This window comes from Dreissena polymorpha, chromosome 16 (assembly GCF_020536995.1).
Source record: "Dreissena polymorpha isolate Duluth1 chromosome 16, UMN_Dpol_1.0, whole genome shotgun sequence".
NCBI lineage: Eukaryota > Metazoa > Mollusca > Bivalvia > Myida > Dreissenidae > Dreissena > Dreissena polymorpha.
Window position 1 is genome coordinate 12506058 of NC_068370.1, and position 19486 is coordinate 12525543.

General features: G+C 41.1%; 1 protein-coding gene across 3 annotated transcripts; it reads right to left on the bottom strand.

The window, feature by feature from the left end:
• Positions 1-2641: 2641 nt before the first annotated feature.
• LOC127861518 (ankyrin repeat and SAM domain-containing protein 3-like) lies at positions 2642-18689 on the bottom strand. Of its 3 annotated transcripts, none has more exons than XM_052400078.1 (2): positions 18382-18689; positions 2642-3744 (listed from the first exon to the last, which is right to left on the bottom strand). In XM_052400078.1, the coding sequence occupies exon 2, from the start codon at positions 3742-3744 to the stop codon at positions 2647-2649; it is 1098 nt and encodes a 365-aa protein (XP_052256038.1). In that variant the 5' UTR covers positions 18382-18689; the 3' UTR covers positions 2642-2646. The 3 variants fall into 3 exon arrangements, with proteins under 3 accessions (XP_052256038.1, XP_052256037.1, XP_052256036.1); XM_052400077.1 differs by lacking the exon at positions 18382-18689 and adding an exon at positions 18123-18337; XM_052400076.1 differs by lacking the exon at positions 18382-18689 and adding an exon at positions 4439-5488.
• Positions 18690-19486: the final 797 nt, after the last annotated feature.

The window sequence follows — 19486 nt, forward strand, 5'->3', positions numbered from 1 at the left end:
GCTTGGACGAGGCTACACTAGTAATTATATCGACGTTGTCCTACCTTGTCCATCTTTCTTTATATTAATGTTAATAGTGATACTAAGACGAAATCCTTCATAATTATGAAAGAAGATCAGTTGAAGACTAAAATATATTTATAATCGATTGCAAAATGGTTAAACGTCGCACTGTATCTCTTTTCTTCCACAATTGATGTTACAGCGAATGTAATATAAGTGAGAAACGATGCTTTCGTACGTTTAATATACCAATGGACTCTTAAGGGTTTTCTGATAAATATCATAGCTGCATGTTTCATGTAGAAGACAGTGGTGCATTGTGTAGCTCCAATAAGACTATATAATACGCCCCATGTCATGATGGTGAATGAATCACAGTCCGATAAAGAGGTTTCGACCGGATAAACTGCGCATTTTAAGTAATTTGTCGGTTTTAATAGCTTTTAGGCGACCTCAATTTTTCAAAGCCGTGTATTAAGTCGTTTCAATGAAACCATATTTAACATTAAAGATCCACGATAACGGTGATATTTACATTATAAACAGTGTTGTATGCTAAGCACATGTAGTTGACTATCAAGAAAATATGTGTAAGATAAAATATTATATCGCACAGTGGGCAGATCTTTTTGAAAGTCAAGAATACCCGACTGTAAGCAAATCAGTCAAGTAAAGATTTGTTCTGTTTGAGAACGTGTGACATTGGGAAGGAAGCCACTGATTTACTTAGGATGATTACTGCAGCGCTCCTTAAACATTACCGGTAATTTGACTCCCTTATCAATATTAACGGACATATAAAGCAATTAAATATATATTAATGATCCTCGCTCTGGGAAACGGGGCTTCATGCACGTGCGTCATTTGTCGATCCAAACTAGCCTGTGTACGTCGCACAGGCTAATCATGAACCACACTTCCCGCTTTTATTCTACTTTTCATCTAAAGAGAGTTTCTCCTTATCGAAAATCCAGCTTACTCGAAAAGTCGAAGAGTGTAGTCGCTGAGCGGCCTATGTGGACTGCACAACTAATCTGGAACGACTCTTTACGCACATGCATTAAGCGCCGGTTTCCCAGAGCCAGGCTTATATATATTAACTCCCAATTTGATTTTTTAGAATGGTTTCCTATTAAAATGAACACGTCCGTCTGTGTTGCTGTTAGGAGGTAGGGTCCGAAGTCGTTGTCATACTGGTTGGTGCACGCGGCACGACTTGATATACGAGACACGTGGTCTGTTTACTACTGGTATTCCTTTTCAGCCAGTTGCACAAGACCACATACAACTTGTACAGTGAACAATGAAGCTGGTCCGCGCATAGTCTTGTGGTAACGCGTATGACTTCACACAATCGTTCGCATCGTGTTTGTTTTTTTTGCTGCGTGTTCGTGTATTTGGTTTCACCTGAATCTCGCACTTCCGGTTATCATCCGGAATCCAACTAGCACGACTCAGGTGGGTACGATTGCAAATGGGAGATAATCCCAGTACTCAAACACCCACACACTATGAACAATTAGTACCGGGGCTTTATTTTATCGGTCTGTTTCTGTTTTATGACCGTGCGTTCGTCTTTTCGCAAAGATCCATCATGAACCCATTTTTAAGCATATGATGAAATACAATGTGTCGTGTTCTCAGAAAACTGGGCATAATGCTTGTGCGTAATTTGTCATTCAAGATTAGCCTGTGCAGTCCGCACAGGCTAATCCGGGACGACACTTTCCGCCTAAACTGGATTTTCGCTAAGAAGAGACAACATTTAAACGAAAAATTCCATAAAAGCGGAAGTTGTCGTCCCTGATAAGCCTGTGCGGACTGCAAAGGCTAATCTGGGACGACACTTTACGCACATGCATTATGCCCAGTTTCATCAGAACAACTCTCCAATGTATAACTAACACTTTTTAAAACATTACATATGGGCGTCTCTTGCAAAAAAAAAGTTATAGCCAATTAATTCAATAAGCCACATTTACCGCCCCTTCCGCAAATCGATTCTTTCACTATACTTATCAATAGTAACAACATGCTATACTATTAATGTTATATATTCTCTTTATTCTGGTGTAAGCAAATTAAATACATGTTTATATGTGTATATATATGCGTTGCTTTATATTCCATAACCGTAGACAATGTGAGAGAAACTATTATATATTCTCTTTAAGTAACTTTTTAGTAGCAATTTGATTTAACCAAATGCTAGTAGACCTTCGTTAAAAGAAACCCCAGAATTGTAATACATATTCTTTTACCTAGATTGGAACTAATTGTTTGTTTGTTTTTCTAAAATAGTACGAACGTACATCTTTCATGTGATTATTAGATAATAAATAATAAACATTAAGGAAGGTATGCACACATAGTGAAAGGTTACAAGCACGTTCGGGTATCAGAAGTCGCATGTAATCGGACAATTTTGTTCATAATAATTGACAAAAAGTAAATACTTTCGATATACATGTATAATAACCGATACTGCATTAAATTACTTAAGAAGTCAAAAGAATCATAACCAGATGGTACCAAAACCATTTGAAGATTCCACCTCGAATACATATTTGAAGGTAGTGTTGAGCACAAATGTTCAGAACAGTCGCACACGTGCCACACAAGTTCGCGTTTCGTCAGACGTCTCTAGCTACCAACAGTCACCGACGGACGCGAGCGTATAATGGTCGGCATTTTGTCAGTGGTCGGGGAGTGCAGCGTGATCTTGTCCTTCCGCCAGTCGGGCTGGTACTGATCCGAATACATCCGGAAAATTGTATTCATATCCGGCGGAAGCGCCGATTTCGTCCGTCGTCGAGAGAGCGCCAACAACTTGGCGGTCGGTGGGTGCACGATTTTCTCGGGCTTGTGCTTTCGAGCCCAACCGTGCGTCTCCGCGTTACTGATGTCGTTCAGGACCATCTGTCTGGCGTCTTTGCCTTCGTAGACCGTCTCCCCTCGGACAACATCGAAGCTATCACTTCGGTTCGCCCAGGAGTTGAGCAAATTAAAGGGCACCGTGTGTCGACACACTGGGGTAAGCGATCTTTGGTACATAGTCATTTCCCGCGAAAATGCCGGCGCGCTCGGGGGAGCCACCATGCGCCTGGCCGGAACCGGCACGTGGTGGGAGCTCTTCTGTGTCCACTCGTTAGCGTTCAAATAGGTTTCCTCGTCCCTCAGGGCTGGTGAAGCCTGACCGTGGATCAGGAGATGGTGTGCAGAGACGAAGTGTCCGTTCCTGCAGGCTACCAATAGTGCGGTGTAGCCCAGCTTGTTCCGTGTGTCAATGTCCAGTCCAAATTTAACGAACAGCTCGCTGAGTAATTTCACGATATTCGGATTGCCGCTGGCTGCGGCGTGGTGCAGCGGAGTGTTACCGTCGTTATCACCATCGTTAATGTACAGAATATCTGTCCTAAGGATTTCATCGACGATTTTCTCTTTACCCGACACGCACGCCATGGCCAGGGCCGTTCGACCCATATTATCCCGAATGCTCAGATTAGCACCGGCGAAAACGAAAATCTTCGCCATCTTTGAGCCCGGCTCGTCGTCGATCATTGACGTCAGCATGAGTGGCGTCCTGCCGTAGACGTCTTTCACGTTGACGCTGACGCCATGTTTCTCCACGAGGAGGCGCGCCTGGTGCAGACGCCCGTCCAAGACCGCCTGATGGAGCGCTGTCTTTACGAGACGCTTGGGGATCGGCGGCGGTGAGACCGGAAGAACTGTATGCGACATCTGAAATGAAAGAATAGGGCATGGTCAGGGGATATTTAACTTGCTACAACCAAGTCCTCGCCAATTTCCACCGTTATGTTTTTTATCATGCTGCTCTAGCGCGTTCTGGAACATGTTGTTATATACTAGTGTGGCGCTAGGTCTAAATTAAGTTCAGCTGCGAGTTTACATTATTCATAAACGACTTTAAATATGTGGGCTAATAAAACGTTTCGCCTTCAAATAAAGTTTGTCAAAGCGTATATTATTAATGTGGTAGTGTTGTTGTGGTTGAGGGATGCAAGTGTCTCTAGTTGTGGTTGTGGCAATAGCAGTAGTAGAAGTAGTCATAGTTGGATGTTTTTTGTTGTTTTTCGCCGTTATCAACATTATTTCAGTCATACCACGGCGGTCAGTTCACCAACACACACTGTCTTGGGGTAGATAGTTATTTGTAATTGTAGTAAATGTAGTAGTTGTAGGAGAAGAATCAACCGTTCGAACTATAGTAGTATGATAATCAGAAACAGCGGCCGCATCAGCAGCAGCACCTTATATAGCTGTTCACAAAAGGCATTTACACAATATGTGTTTGTCACAAATTGGACAAATGAAAAAGAAAGATGCTCAGAATTTGCTACTCGTTAAAAAAATTATTTGCGATAAAGGCGACTCCTTCGAGGCACCAACACATGCGCAACTCTCATACTCTTACCGGTCTGACAGGCAGTTTAGGAATGCTTGGTTGAGTGGTTGTGATCTCCGAATCATCCGGGAAATAGTTCCCTTGCATCCGTATAGTTTTAACAAATCCAACCTTGTTTTCTTGTTCCGCCATTGTTTTAATCGATTAAAATGTATTCTTTTATGTAAAATTCAACCGCTATAACACTTATCTTTCAATATGTTAAACGTTAACTTTTAGAATTGTTTAAACAATAAGTCGCTTCTTCAAATTATTGTATCCAATAGTTAAAGTGCGTGTTAATGGCAATTTGCTATAAATGGAACCTTTGGAAAGCACGAAATCCATTTCCACAACACACTATCATCTTTCAATATATCTTATATTTCATTGAGCGTTGATTGTAAAAATCCTGCATGTGTTTCTTTGCGTATATAAGTCCCGTTTCTTTACCAATTGCCCACTTCAAAGAGTTCAAAATGAAACGCTATCAATTTTTCAATTTATTTCATATCGCTAAGAATGCTCAACACTAAGAGCTTGTATATCTCTGCATAATAGTCGATAAATGCAGTTAAATGATCGTCTATCAGATGTATGGGGAAAATCAAATTAAATTCAGTTTAACAAATTGGAATCCATTAAGCGCTGTTTGTCATAAACGGAATCAAACGTTAAAATCAGTAGTGTATGGTATTTAGCCCACCAATGGTCTGCTCGTTTAAATCAAGACTGTTTAATTGAGGATTAACGATCAAAAGATCAATTAAAACAATAGATAACAATATAAATGTCATCGTTGCGACCGTGGACAACATGTAGATGTTTGTAACAATTATCGCTATCATGTACATCTCTGTGCTGGATTTTAAATTCAATTTAAATGCACATCAATAGCACACGCGTACGTAAAACGATATTCTATTGTAACACTCCTCATTGTTCAACAAATTGCGCTCTTTAAGATGAACCGGCGTTCATTGTCAAGCCATGAACGATTTTTAAACAAAACGTTTTGCAGACGAAAATGTATTATACTTGGCAAGCCAATGTCTCTAACGCGGATAAGTTAGGTCGATTTACACGTAATTACAACACTTTCCACATAACAACTATGAATTTAATGTATTTATTTGTCGGTTGTGATTTAGAAACAACCTTTTGACTTTTTGTAGCAGTGAACTGGTCTCTTTTATTGACGCCGACGCATAACAGAAGTTTCAATTAGGCCGGTGATAAATAATTCTTGGTTTCTTACGTACTACACGAGGATTGTTCCACAAAGGCCCGAATGTATACAGTTTTCTTTGGTCACACGATTTGGTATACGGTCGTCTTATAATACAGTTATAATTTTACCAAGTGTTTACGCTTGAACGAGAAAGCTTCACTTTAATATGCATATCGGTAGGACTTTGTATACACTTGTTATAATTACTAGAAAGATTTTTTACATACCTCACGTGGACTTTGACGTTGTGAATGTAATGCAGACACCATATTAAAGCCGATATTTTCAACAATTACGAAATACTTAAATATTGATATATTTGAATAAAAGATTGTGTTTTGTACGGAAAATGTACGTGTTTCATGATAACATAGTTGTTTATTATTTCATGCATGCCACAATGTCACTTTGTCACTTTGGTTGCACGACTTCATTTAATCAATTTTGTTCTGTTATTGAAACCAAACACTGACGTGACAGACACATGCGTGTCTTTTTCCAATATCACATTTGATTAATTTTAGCGTATGATTAATCACGATATTATCTCAATACCACATACATCTTAAAGTTAAAATCCCATAATCTTTTTTATGCGATTGATCATTCGGTATTTCTACTATTGATTAAGTATGAAACGAATGCATGATAAAGAATAAACGCGATGATTTGTGTCGTGTTCTGAGAAAACTGGGCATAATGCATGTGCGTAAAGGGTCGTCCCAGATTAGCCTGTGCTTTAATGGCATTTTTCGTTTAAATGAAGTCTCTTCTTGGCAAAAATCCAATTTAGGCGGAACGTGTCGTCCTTGATTAGCCTGTGTGGACTGCACAAACTAATCTGAGACGACACTACGCACATGCATTAAGCCCAGTTTTCTCAGAACGCGACTCATTTGTACAACAATGACACAGAAGAGAATGCTTCTTACTTATTGCAACCAGCACAACGAGCGAGGATGAAATGGTAATTACTGCGATGAATTCGAGCTACTGTTGTGTTTGGGACGATTATGGTGTAAGGTAACACTTATTTTGTTTTTTTTGCGTTGTTGCTGCTGTTGCTGCTGATGAAAATGATGATGTTGGGATTAAGTTGGATGTTGTAGGACGATGATCAAATCATAATCACGGTGATTATCATTATATTAATGTTGGGTATGGCTATGATAATGATAATGTTGATTCTGATGACAAAGAAGAAGAAAAAGATTATGATGAGTGTAATGAATATAAATAGCATAATGACGGTTTTCGGAAGATATGGTTATTATTATTGCACCGGTCATGGGCGATTTATCACGAAAATTCATACTCCTCAAGTAAACACTAACTTTCCAGACAAAAAAAAAATTTTTTTGTACAAGCCTTAACGTTAGAGTCACTGCTGATCAACATGTACGGCCGCATGAAGATCAATTAAGCTTTATTTTACCGGATCATTTTCATTAAATTTCATGTACTCGCGTTAATCTCTAATCGCTATTTAATTTTAAAAAGCAGTTCGCAAAACATGTACATGCACAGTCAGCCGGTAATGTTAAGATTTCAGAACGATTAAGTACCTTTATCCATAAATCGATAATCAACGTTTAACATGAAATTAAGTTGAAAGTATTTTTTAAGTTTCAGGACAATTATTATCTGCAAAAAGTACGTCTCTATGGGAAAATACGCAACATTTAGAATATATACATTTGCAACGTTCTATTAAAAGAGTGAAAAAAGAGCCGGGCATAAATCATGTTAATATTGTTCATCATTATGCGTAATGCATTTTTAAATTTGTGAGATTTAAGTCCTATAATCTATTTAATTATTCCGCGATATTTTGTCAGGTATATCCATGTAAACACTTCATAGTAATGTCTAGAAATTTAATTTTTCGGCGATATGTATAATTTATAGTCGAAATCCGAAAATGTGCGAAAAGGTGTCGGCAAGAAAGACAACCAAATAATTAACAAATTATTTCGTTATTTAACCCATTAATGCCTAGCGTCTAGAAAAAAGGCCTTGGCACACAGCGCAGACCCAGATGAGACGCCACACGATGCGGCGTCTCATCAGGGTCTGCGCTGTTTGCTTAAAGGAATTTCTGTAAGGAATATTCTAAATATAGAAATAAATATACTAGACATCCCTAATTTTGAAAATAAATTTATCCAATTTTAAAGGATGGGAGAGTCCACAATGCATAAATGGATTAATCTGCGAAATGTATGAAAGGGACCTGTTCACTGATCGTCACGATGATAATTATTACGACGTACATTCTAGAAATAATTCATAAACATTGTATTCAAACAAGCGATATACCGGTAAACATTATTTTGACAAAAATCACTTGCATCAGGGGTAGGGGAGAATGGGAATAGAAAAGATTTCGTGACCTTTCCATTAATTATTTGGCACGGACGGGGATCGATTCAGCGATCCTTAGGTATGTAGTCAACAGAGTTAGAGAGTTAGCCGACCCGACTCGCAAATGCTCGAACAAAAGGTTTTGTGGAAGTAGTAAAATTGTTTTGAATGAAATATATATGAAGTTCCGCTATACGCATGCGCGCTATTGATACCCTTACTACATGTAGCGGCTGAAAATTTGATTTACATAAAGCCCAATAGTACATGGCTAAAATGACACGATATCCATGATACATTATTGCCTCGATTGTTTAACAGGAGGGAATCCCGTTTTTTTATATAAAAAATGTATATATATGTATAGCACATATATACATATATATATATATTTTTTTAGTATATCAGATATATTTTTTTTTAAACGGGATTCCCTCCTGTGGATTGTTTATGCTATATTTGTATGAAATTATCGTATAGAAGCAAACGCACAAATTGCCACATGTACATGACACTACTTAGTATAGTTTTTAACCTAATTTCTTGGGTACTTCGTGGTGGTAGTTCCTTAATCTCACATTATGTCCGCACAGGCTAATCAGCGATCACACTTTCCGCATTAACTGGATTTTCTTTAAAATGAGAATTGCTTTAAACGAATAATTCAATAGGAGCGGAAAGTGCCAGCTTATGCGGACTGCATAGGATAATCTAAGACAACACTTAACGCAGATGCAATAAGCACAGTTTTCCTAGAACGCGGCTCAAATGTATGCTAATGTATTCGGCACACCTCGAATCTCGACCGTCCGAGTTCATATTTCACAGACACCGAGGTCTCCGAATATTCACAAGTTTAATTTTAGCTACATCAGAAATAGAGAAACAAATATCATACCTTGCGGTCCTTTATATATGACAAGGAACTAATTGCCAAAGTGTGAGACGCAAAACAAAGGTACCGGATAAGTAAAATAAATACGCAACACACACACACACACACACACACACACACACACACACACACACACACACACACACACACACACACACACACACACACACACACACACACACACACACACACACACACACACACACACACACACACACACACACACACACACACACACACACACACACACACACACACACACACACACACACACATACACACACACACACACATTAATAAAACTGGTATCACAGACAATCCAAATCATAAGCATGTAAGAGGGTATACTATTATTTTCAGTTATTATTATTACCTTTCTCAGAATATCACAAAGTTAGGGTTGGGCGATTCGGTTGGATCGAGAATGTTGGATGTAAACGTAAATATTGGGTGAAGATTTGTGCTATAAGACATTATGCAACCGATTCAGTTTTAGTTTAAACGTATTTATTTTAGACCGATAACATCGAAACCATTTCGCTGATTGAGACAATGTGGTATCATGAGAAGAACCTGTATTTTGTGTCTTTGAAAAGAGCGTATACACGATCGAACCCGGGACCGCTCGGTCGCAAGACGGACACCATTTTCATAGAAAGCACTTGCGATCTCTATGTCCTATTTGGGTGGTTTTGAATTATTCCAACGTCTTTATTAGACAGGAGGGGTTGGCTGATATGTGAGAAGGGTCAGGCATGGCAACTGTGTAAAAGAGTATTAGCATGCAGTGTTGTTGTTCGACAAAAGGGTAAACTCCACTCAACCCGTTACGGACTGTAAAACAGGGTAAACACGGGTTTAATTACTATATGGCACTTCGATCGAATATGAACGTGGCAATAGTTGTGTTTTAAGTTGTAACAAATGCATTTATAAGTATTGTAATTCGTATTATATTATATAAATTAACTTCATGTAAGAAAGTAAAAAAGAAAAAGCTTGGTTCTGCACCGTTATGTTTCCCGATGCTACTCATGGGCTTGTCAATACGACCATTATGTCATTATAATTTAAATAATTCTCAAAACATTTTGTAAATTAATCAATACAATCGAGCTAATAATGCCCTTATGTTCACTTAAAAACAGAAGTTCGCATCCTTTTGAAAACTCCTTCTGTGCCAATCAGCGAACATGCCTTATAACTTATGTGTTACTCGATGAAGTTAGCATTAAATGAAACAGATACGCGGCCAAATACTGTTTGACATAAGTAATAAAGTATATTAAATGCAATGGTCAAGACATAGTCACCACCAAAGTCATTACAAACAAATGGACCGTGCTCTTTGAAAAGGAGTTGTAGTGCATGTGTGTAAAATGTCATTCCAGATTAGCCTGTGCATTCCGCACAGGCTTATCAGGGACAACACTTTTCGCCTAACGTAGATTTTTGCAGGTGCGTGAAGTTGGCTCGCCGTTGGACGTTCGACATTAGTTCAACATTCAAATTACCGAATGTCGAGCTGGCTCGGCATTCCAGCTCGACATTCAGTTCGGCATTCGCATATAATGTTGTATGCTTATTTTTGAATGTCGAGCTGGCTCGGCATTCCAGCTCGACATTCAGTTCGGCATTCGCATACAGTGTTGTATGCTTATTTTCGAATGTCGAGCTGGCTCGGCATTCCAGCTCGACATTCAGTTCGACATTTGGATATAGTGTTGTACAATTTTTCTTTGAATGTCGAGCTGGCTCGGCATTCCAGCTCGACATTCAGTTCGGCATTCGCAAATAGTGTTGTATGCTTATTTTCGAATGTCGAGCTGGCTCGGCATTCCAGCTCGACATTCAGTTCGACACTCGGAAATAATGTTGTTCAATAATTTTTGAATGACGAGCTGACTCGGCATTCCAGCTCGACATTCAGTTCGACATTCGGAGAAAGTGTTGTTCAATAATTTTTGAATGACGAGTTGGCTCAGCATTTCAGCTCGACATTCAGTTCGACATTTGGATATAGTGTTGTACAATAATTTTTGAATGACGAGCTGGCTCGGCATTCCAGCTCGACATTCAGTTCGACATTCGGAGAAAGTGTTGTACAATTTTTTTGAATGACGAGCTGGCTCGGCATTCCAGCTCGACATTCAGTTCGGCATTCGCAAATAGTGTTGTATGCTTATTTTTGAATGTCGAGCTGGCTCGGCATTCCAGCTCGACATTCAGTTCGACATTCGGATATGGTGTTGTACAATAATTTTTGAATGTCGAGCTGGCTCGGCATTCCAGCTCGACATTCAGTTCTGCATTCGCAAATAGTGTTGCATGCTTATTTTCGAATGTCGAGCTGGCTCGGCATTCCAGCTCGACATTCAGTTCGGCATTCGCATATAGTGTTGTATGCTTATTTTCGAATGTCGAACTGGCTCGGCATTCCAGCTCGACATTCAGTTCGACATTCGGATATAGTGTTGTACAATAATTTTTGAATGTCGAGCTGGCTCGACATTCCAGCTCGACATTCAGTTCGACATTCGGAGAAAGTGTTGTACATTTTTTTTTGAATGACGAGCTGGCTCGGCATTCCAGCTCGACATTCAGTTCGGCATTCGCAAATAGTTTTGTATGCTTATTTTGGAATGTCGAGCTGGCTCGGCATTCCAGCTCGACATTCAGTTCGACATTCGGATATAGTGTTGTACAATAATTTTTGAATGACGAGCTGGCTCGGCATTCCAGCTCGACATTCAGTTCGACATTCGGAGATAGTGTTGTACAATGATTTTTTAATGTCGAGCTGGCTCGGCATTCCAGCTCGACATTCAGTTCGGCATTCGCAAATAGTGTTGTATGCTTATTTTTGAATGTCGAGCTGGCTCGGCATTCCAGCTCGACATTCAGTTCGACATTCGGAGAAAGTGTTGTACAATAATCTTTTAATGACGAGCTGGCTCGGCATTCCAGCTCGACATTCAGCTCGACATTCGGATATAAAGTTGTACAATAATTTTTGAATGACGAGCTGGCTCGGCATTCCAGCTCGACATTCAGTTTGACATTCGGATATAGTGTTGTACAATAATTTTTGAAAGTGGAGCTGGCTCGGCATTCCAGCTCGACATTCAGTTCGGCATTCGCAAATAGTGTTGTATGCTTATTTTCGAATGTCGAGCTGGCTCGGCATTCCAGCTCGACATTCAGTTCGGTATTCGAATATAGTATTGTATGCTTATTTTCGTGTGTCGAGCTGGCTCGGCATTCCAGCTCGACATTCATTTCGACATTTGTATATAGTGTTGTACACTTTTTTTTTTGAATGTCGAGCTGGCTCGGCATTCCAGCTCGACATTCAGTTCGACATTCGGTTATAGTGTTGTACAATAATTTTTGAATGACGAGCTGGCTCGGCATTCCAGCTCGACATTCAGTTCGACATTCGGATATAGTGTTGTACAATAATTTTTGAATGACGAGCTGGCTCGGCATTCAAGCTCGACATTCAGTTCGACATTCGGAGATAGTGTTGTACAATGATTTTTGAATGTTGAGCTGGCTCGGCATTCCAGCTCGACATTCAGTTCGGCATTCGCAAATAGTGTTGTATGCTTATTTTTGAATGACGAGCTGGCTCGGCATTCCAGCTCGACATTCAGTTCGACATTCGGAGAAAGTGTTGTACAATAATTATTTTAATGACGAGCTGGCTCGGCATTCCAGCTCGACATTCAGTTCGACATTCGGATATAGTGTTGTACAATAATTTTTGAAAGTGGAGCTGGCTCGGCATTCCAGCTCGACATTCAGTTCGGCATTCGCAAATAGTGTTGTATGCTTATTTTCGAATGTCGAGCTGGCTCGGCATTCCAGCTCGACATTCAGTTCGACATTCGGAGATAATATTGTTCAATAATTTTTGAATGACGAGCTGGCTCGGCATTCCAGCTCGACATTCAGTTCGACATTCGGATATAGTGTTGTACAATTTTTTTTGAATGTCGAGCTGGCTCGGCATTCCAGCTCGACATTCAGTTCGGCATTCGCAAATAGTGTTGTATGCTTATTTTCGAATGTCGAGCTGGCTCGGCATTCCAGCTCGACATTCAGTTCGACATTCGGATATAGTGTTGTACAATAATTTTTGAATGACGAGCTGGCTCGGCATTCCAGCTCGACATTCAGTTCGACATTCGGATATAGTGTTGTACAATAATTTTTGAATGTCGAGCTGGCTCGGCATTCCAGCTCGACATTCAGTTCAACATTCGGAGAAAGTGTTGTACAATAATTTTTGAATGACGAGCTGGCTCGGCATTCCAGCTCGACATTCAGTTCGACATTCGGATATAGTGTTGTACAATAATTTTTGAATGACGAGCTGGCTCGGCATTCCAGCTCGACATTCAGTTCGACATTCGGAGATAGTGTTGTAAAATGATTTTTGAATGTCAAGCTGGCTCGGCATTCCAGCTCGACATTCAGTTCGGCATTCACAAATAGTGTTGTATGCTTATTTTTGAATGCCGAGCTGGCTCGGCATTCCAGCTCGACATTCAGTTCGACATTCGGATATAGTGTTGTACAATAATTTTTGAATGATGAGCTGGCTCGGCATTCCAGCTCGACATTCAGTTCGACATTCGGATATAGTGTTGTACAATAATTTTTGAATGTCGAGCTGGCTCGGCATTCCAGCTCGACATTCAGTTCAACATTCGGAGAAAGTGTTGTACAATAATTTTTGAATGACGAGCTGGCTCGGCATTCCAGCTCGACATTCAGTTCGACATTCGGATATAGTGTTGTACAATAATTTTTGAATGACGAGCTGGCTCGGCATTCCAGCTCGACATTCAGTTCGACATTCGGAGATAGTGTTGTAAAATGATTTTTGAATGTCAAGCTGGCTCGGCATTCCAGCTCGACATTCAGTTCGGCATTCGCAAATAGTGTTGTATGCTTATTTTTGAATGACGAGCTGGCTCGGCATTCCAGCTCGACATTCAGTTCGAAATTCGGATATACTGTTGTACATTTTTTTTATAATGTCGAGCTGGCTCGGCATTCCAGCTCGACATTCAGTTCGACATTCGGATATACTGTTGTACATTTTTTTTTATAATGTCGTGCTGGCTCGGCATTCCAGCTCGACATTCAGTTCGACATTCGGATATAGTGTTGTACAATAATTTTTCAATGGCGAGCTGACCGATGGACGACCAACCGAAGACCGATGGACGACCGTTGGACGGGAGAGGGATAACCGATGGACGACCGACAGAAGGATAAGGGACGACCGATGGACAACCGATTGGCGACCGATGGACGACCGATGGACGACCGATGGACGACCGATAGACGACCCATCGATGACCGATGGACGACCGATGGACGACGGATGGACGACCGAAGGACGACCGAAGGACGACCGATGGACGACCGACAGAAAGATAAGGGACGACCGATGGACAACCGATTGGCGACCGATGGACGACCGATGGACGACCAATGGACGGGAGAGGGATAACCGATGGACGACCGACAGAAAGATAAGGGACGACCGATGGACGACCGATGGACGACCGATGGGCGACCGATGGACGACTGATGGACGACCCATTGATGACCGATGGACGACGGATGGACGACCGAAGGACGACCGAAGAACGACCGATGGACGACCGATGGACAACCGATGGACGTCCGACGTCCGACCGATGGCCGACCGATGGTCGTCCCTGGTCCAACGATTGGTCGTCCATCGGTCGTCCATCGGTCGTCCAACGGTCGTCCATCGGTCGTCCATCGGTCGTCCATCGGTCGTCGCTCGGCCAACTGTCGGCCGTCCATCGGGCGTCAATCGGCCGTCCATCGGTCGTCCCTAGTCCAATTGCTGGCCGTCCATCGGTCGTTCATTGTCTGCCCTTGTCCGTCCGTTGATCATCCATCGGTCGTCCCTTATCTTTATGTCGGTCGTCCATCGGTTATCCCTCTCCCATCCATCGGTCGTCCATCGGTCGCCAATCGGTCGTCCATCGGTCGTCCCTTATCTTTCTGTCGGTCGTCCATCGGTTTTCCCTCCCCCGTCCGTCGGTCGTCCATCGGTATTCGGTTGGTCGACCGGTCAGCTCGACATTTAAAAATTATTGTACAACACTATATTCGAATGTCGAACTGACTGTCGAGCTGGAAAGCCGAGCCAGCTCGACATTCAAAAAAAATGTTCAACATTATATCCCAATGTCGAACTGAATGTCGAGCTGGAATGCCGAGCCATCTCGACATTCGAAAATAAGCATACAACACTGTATGCGAATGCCGAACTGAATGTCGAGCTGTAATGCCGAGCCAGCTCGACATTCGAAAATAAGCATACAATACTATATGCGAATGCCGAACTGAATGTCGAGCTGGAATGCCGAGCCAGCTCGATATTCGAAAATAAACATACAACACTATATGCGAATGCCGAACTGAATGTTGAGCTGGAATGCCGAGCCAGCTCGACATTCGAAAATAAGCATACAACACTATTTGCGAATGCCGAACTGAATGTCGAGCTGGAATGCCGAGCCAGCTCGTCATTCAAAAATTATTGTACAACACTATATCCGAATGTCGAACTGAATGTCGAGCTGGAATGCCGAGCCAGCTCGTCATTCAAAAATTATTGTACAACTTTATATCCGAATGTCGAGCTGAATGTCGAGCTGGAATGCCGAGCCAGCTCGTCATTCAAAAATAAGCATACAACACTATTTGCGAATGCCGAACTGAATGTCGAGCTGGAATACCGAGCCAGCTCGACATTCAAAAAACATTGTACAACACTATCTTCGAATGTCGAACTGAATGTCGAGCTGGAATGCCGAGCCAGCTCGACATTCGAAAATAAGCATACAACACTGTATGCGAATGCCGAACGGAATGTCGAGCTGGAATGCCGAGCAAGCTCGACATTCGAAAATAAGCATACAACACTATATGCGAATGCCGAACTGAATGTCGAGCTGGAATGCCGAGCCAGCTCGACATTCGTAAATAAGCATACAACACTATTTGCGAATGCCGAACTGAATGTCGAGCTGGAATGCCGAGCCAGCTCCACATTCAAAAATTATTGTACAACACTATATCCGAATGTCGAACTGAATGTCGAGCTGGAATGCCGAGCCAGCTCGTCATTCAAAAATTATTGTACAACTTTATATCCGAATGTCGAACTGAATGTCGAGCTGGAATGCCGAGCCAGCTCGTCATTAAAAAATTATTGTACAACACTTCCTCCGAATGTCGAACTGAATGTCGAGCTGGAATGCCGAGCCAGCACGTCATTCAAAAATAAGCATACAACACTATTTGCGAATGCCGAACTGAATGTCGAGCTGGAATGCCGAGCCAGCTCGACATTCAAAAAACATTGTACAACACTATCTTCGAATGTCGAACTGAATGTCGAGCTGGAATGCCGAGCCAGCTCGTCATTCAAAAATTATTGTACAACACTATATCCGAATGTCGAACTGAATGTCGAGCTGGAATGCCGAGCCAGCTCGTCATTCAAAAATTATTGTACAACACTATATCCGAATGTCGAACTGAATGTCGAGCTGGAATGCCGAGCCAGCTCGACATTCGAAAATAAGCATACAACACTATTTGCGAATGCCGAACTGAATGTCGAGCTGGAATGCCGAGCCAGCTCGACATTCAAAAAACATTGTACAACACTTTCACCAAATGTCGAACTGAATGTCGAGCTGGAATGCCGAGCCAGCTCGTCATTCAAAAATTATTGTACAACACTATATCCGAATGTCGAACTGAATGTCGAGCTGGAATGCCGAGCCAGCTCGACATTCAAAAAAAAAATGTACAACAGTATATCCAATGTCGAACTGAATGTCGGCCTGGAATGCCGAGCCAGCTCGACATTCGAAAATAAGCATACAACACTGTATGCGAATGCCGAAAAGAATGTCGAGCTGGAATGCCGAGCCAGCTAGACATTCGAAAATAAGCATTTAACACTATATGCGAATGCCGAACTGAATGTCGAGCTGGAATGCCGAGCCAGCTCGACATTCGAAAATAAGCATACAACACTATATGCGAATGCCGAACTGAATGTCGAGCTGGAATGCCGAGCCAGCTTCACATTCAAAAATTATTGTACAACACTATATCCGAATGTCGACCTGAATGTCGAGCTGGAATGCCGAGCCAGCTCGACATTCAAAAAGTATTATTCAACACTTTCTCCGAATGTCGAACTGAATGTCCCGCTGGAATGCCGAGCCAGCTCGACATTCGAAAATAAGCATACAACACTGTATGCGAATGCCGAACTGAATGTCGAGCTGGAATGCCGAGCCAGCTCGACATTCGAAAATAAGCATACAACACTAATTGCGAATGCCGAACTGAATGTCGAGCTGGAATGCCGAGCCAGCTCGACATTCGAAAATAAGCATACAACACTATATGCGAATGCCGAACTGAATGTCGAGCTGGAATGCCGAGCCAGCTCGACATTCAAAAATAAGCATACAACATTATATGCGAATGCCGAACTGAATGTCGAGCTGGAATGCCGAGCCAGCTCGACATTCGAAAATAAGCATACAACACTATATGCGAATGTCGACCTGAATGTCGAGCTGGAATGCCGAGCCAGCTCGACATTCAAAAAGTATTATTCAACACTTTCTCCGAATGTCGAACTGAATGTCCCGCTGGAATGCCGAGCCAGCTCGACATTCGAAAATAAGCATACAACACTGTATGCGAATGCCGAACTGAATGTCGAGCTGGAATGCCGAGCCAGCTCGACATTCGAAAATAAGCATACAACACTAATTGCGAATGCCGAACTGAATGTCGAGCTGGAATGCCGAGCCAGCTCGACATTCAAAAATAAGCATACAACATTATATGCGAATGCCGAACTGAATGTCGAGCTGGAATGCCGAGCCAGCTCGACATTCGGTAATTTGAATGTTGAACTAATGTCGAACGTCGAACGGCGAGCCAACTTCACGCACTTGATTTTTGCTAAAAAGATATTTTCTTTAACCAGAAAATATCATAAAAGCGGAAAGTGTCGACTCTGATTAGCATGTGCGGACTACACAGGCTAATATTGGGACGACACTTTACGCACATGCATTAAACCCCCTTTTCACAGAGCAAGGCCCAAATATACGATACTGTAAACAACCAACCTTGTCTGGGTTTGGCTTCTTTTTCTTTCTCCTGATTGGCTTCAGATACCTCATAGATAGAGTCCTCCCCAGCATCAAGCATCAAGCCGATACCAACATACAACAACGGTAGTTTCACTCTCCGAACATCGACGGAGATTCCGTGAATAGTGGTAAATAATCACAAGTATATGCAGGTGTACATGAAAATAAGGAGTGAACATTCATATAATCCGGGTATTATGATCTTAATTTAAACTTATGAATCTTAATAACTTACCGTGGTTTAATGGACGATACAGTCTTAATCCTTGTAGCCTGACAGATTGAGATTACATTTTCGTTCAACATTTAGAAAACGATGGCAACAACACATTTCTCGTGGTGCTGTTTCCTCGTGTCGCAATCGTGATGTAATATACTGGCTGTTCATAAAGCAGCGTTAGCTGTTGTATTTATCAATGGTGTATTTCTCAAAATCTGTAACAAAACTCCTCTTGAAAATGTTTAAACAAACTTTATCTCCATGTTCAGTCGATTAGCGATATTCGAACGATAATATATAGGACTTTGTCGTTAATGAATCGGAATGATCCGGGACACGTTCATAAAATTTAACTCATTATGTTTCAAACGTCTTCTTACTATCTAATTGATTTTTTATAATTTCATTTGTACTGTTAACTTTTGACGAGTATAGAAAATCGAACAATGTGAAAACCGATCTATTCTGAATAACAAATAACGGGGCTTACGCGTTATGAATGGTTGAACTTTTTATATATCAGATTGAAGATTAATTGGCTTGTACATATGATCTCGATTTAGTTGAAATAGAATCTCGATCAGTGTAATCGCAACCACCTCGGTGTATCCGACAGAACCCCAGACACATACGTTCAACTCATTAGATATATTATGATTGGTCTTATGTTTTGTAACAGTGATTTAGAAGTACGCTTGCGTACATATAATTTTAATACCCTGTTATCAGAGCCAATAGCTGAACTACTACGGTTTACCAAATCACCGCCACTGATCTGCGTACGCAAAAATAAAGTACAATTTTTGATAACTGCAAACATATATCAGACTATACATTTGCTTTATTGAAATACAATGTTCGGAAAAAAGTATAATAGTCAAGTTTAATACGGTGATAGCAAACCGCTGTCAACGTTTACATCTTCCGTTAATATGCGCATTTATCTCAGTACTATTTTTGCCAATCTAAGTAAATTGCAAACGAACCTGTCCAAAATATCCGGAATTTTTCGAACGTAGGCCAGTTATCTAGTTTTGTATTACGTTATAAATATAGGATAATAAATTATTTAAATTTCATTAAAAATGAAATTGATAAAGTATAATAAAACCATGCTAGC

What these genes read in the sequence shown, in the direction of transcription:
- LOC127861518 (XM_052400076.1), bottom strand. Translation starts at nt 4,561, where the DNA reads ATGGCGGAACAAGAAAACAAGGTTGGATTTGTTAAAACTATACGGATG. An exon ending in CTAAACTGCCTGTCAGACCG is followed by an intron (nt 3,745 to 4,438) that starts GTAAGAGTATGA and finishes CTTTCATTTCAG; the next exon opens with ATGTCGCATACAGTTCTTCC.